The 1,631-nt window shown below is 60.1% G+C and overlaps 1 protein-coding gene across 1 annotated transcript; it reads right to left on the reverse strand.

The window, feature by feature from the left end:
- Positions 1 to 1,139: 1,139 nt before the first annotated feature.
- Positions 1,140 to 1,621, reverse strand: MNEG_15463 (hypothetical protein; the record flags this gene model as incomplete). The annotated part of the gene is made up of 1 exon (XM_014036066.1): positions 1,140 to 1,621. A coding segment is annotated over one exon (482 nt), but the record flags the coding sequence as incomplete, so codon positions are not given.
- Positions 1,622 to 1,631: the final 10 nt, after the last annotated feature.

Raw genomic sequence — 1,631 nt, forward strand, 5'->3', positions numbered from 1 at the left:
ATGTTGCGCCCCCGCAGAGGTGCCACAGACTGGTGCATCAGGCTTCAGGTCGGTCCATCCATCTTCAAGAGCTGACAAGGGCACAAGAGCAAGCTTCCTGCGCATTTAATCCGGTCCCAGGATCTATACCTAAAGGTTTGCTTAGATGCGTGACCGATTGTCAACAAAACTCAACGTCGTGCCGCACAAATGAGTTCGTCTTCCAACGAGCCAACAGCACCACGAAGTGCACACGACGAGAGTTTCTGCCACACTTGTTCTCACCTACTGTATCTTCACCCAAACCAATCAAAATGAACTTAATCAGGTATTGAATAACTCTTGTGAGTATCTGTGAGGAGCAACAGTGCGACTTGCCAGCACCTTTCATGTCGAGTTCAGTTGATAACCACCGAGGCTGCAGGAGTTGAGTTGACGGGGTGTGCGCCAGGGCTTGCCGCGCCATTCGGAGAGCACCGGCACAATACATGCTGAATCTGTTATACCTTTGTTGGTCAAAAAAGCAGGAGTCTGTTTGCTATTCTGGCATTTGATCTCAGACTGCTTGCGTATGTGACAGGCAGACTGCCCTTGCTCGGGAATAGCGCAACACACAGGGCTTGCTGGGTGCCGGCTGCGCCCTGTTTGGTAGTCCTACTTGAAACCCTTTACACCAACATCACCACGTAGGGTGCCATAAAAATGGGACATCATACCTCGTGGATCTTCAACAACATATTGGGACAACGTCTGCAGGGCAGGCACGAACTGACACACAATCACCTAACACATGCGTGGCGTGATATCTTTCACAAGTGGGCGGCTCGTATGTCGCAGCGGGCTGCGGGGAAGGCGCTATGGCCGTGATGTGACTTGATAACTTGCATGCACACTGGACTACTGGACAAGCCTATTCAGATCTAGGTACAATCAGGGGGCCTGAGTCGCAGCATTAGGCCCCACCTGGCCGACCAAACCAAGCAATCGTGCTCTCGCAGGCCGTGCTGACAGCACCAGACCCATCAATGCAGGCTGACTAGGATCAGCGGTGCGACGCCAAAAGTCCCGAAACAAACACGCATTTGCAGCATGCACACGTGGCATTATTCCGCATCTGTTTGCAAAAGAGAGCGGCAGCTCGCGGCAACCGCACGTTTCACCTGCCGCGCGCTGCCACGCGCTCCATCCAGGCCCTCACAAGCCCCGCCTCCCCCGCCGCGCACGCGCGCCGCAGTCTCGGGTACTCCATCCCCACAAACCGCCGGCACCCGCCCGCCTCCTCCGTCGCCGCCTGCACGCCGCCGCACACCGCGTCGACGCGCTCGGGCGGCAGGCCCAGCGCCTCGGCCGCAAGCACGGCCCAGTCGCAGGCGCTGCAGGCAGCTTCCTGCAGCTGCTCGGCAGCTGCCGCCTCGGCGCCGGCCACTGCGGCGGGGGCCCTGATGTCGGGCAGACCCAGGGCGAGAAGCTTCGCCACAACCTCAGCCTCGCCCCCCGCGTCACCCTGCTCGCCGCCCTGCGCTGCCCCTTGAGCGCCATCCTGCGCCTGCCCCGCCACCTCCACAGCCGCCTCTGCAGCTCCTACCTGCTCCCGCCCGCCCTCAGCCGCCACGTCGTCCGCCCCGCCCGCCGCCGCCCGCACCTCCGCCTCA

This window comes from Monoraphidium neglectum, assembly GCF_000611645.1.
Source record: "Monoraphidium neglectum strain SAG 48.87 unplaced genomic scaffold scaffold05350, whole genome shotgun sequence".
Classification (NCBI taxonomy): Eukaryota; Viridiplantae; Chlorophyta; class Chlorophyceae; order Sphaeropleales; family Selenastraceae; genus Monoraphidium; species Monoraphidium neglectum.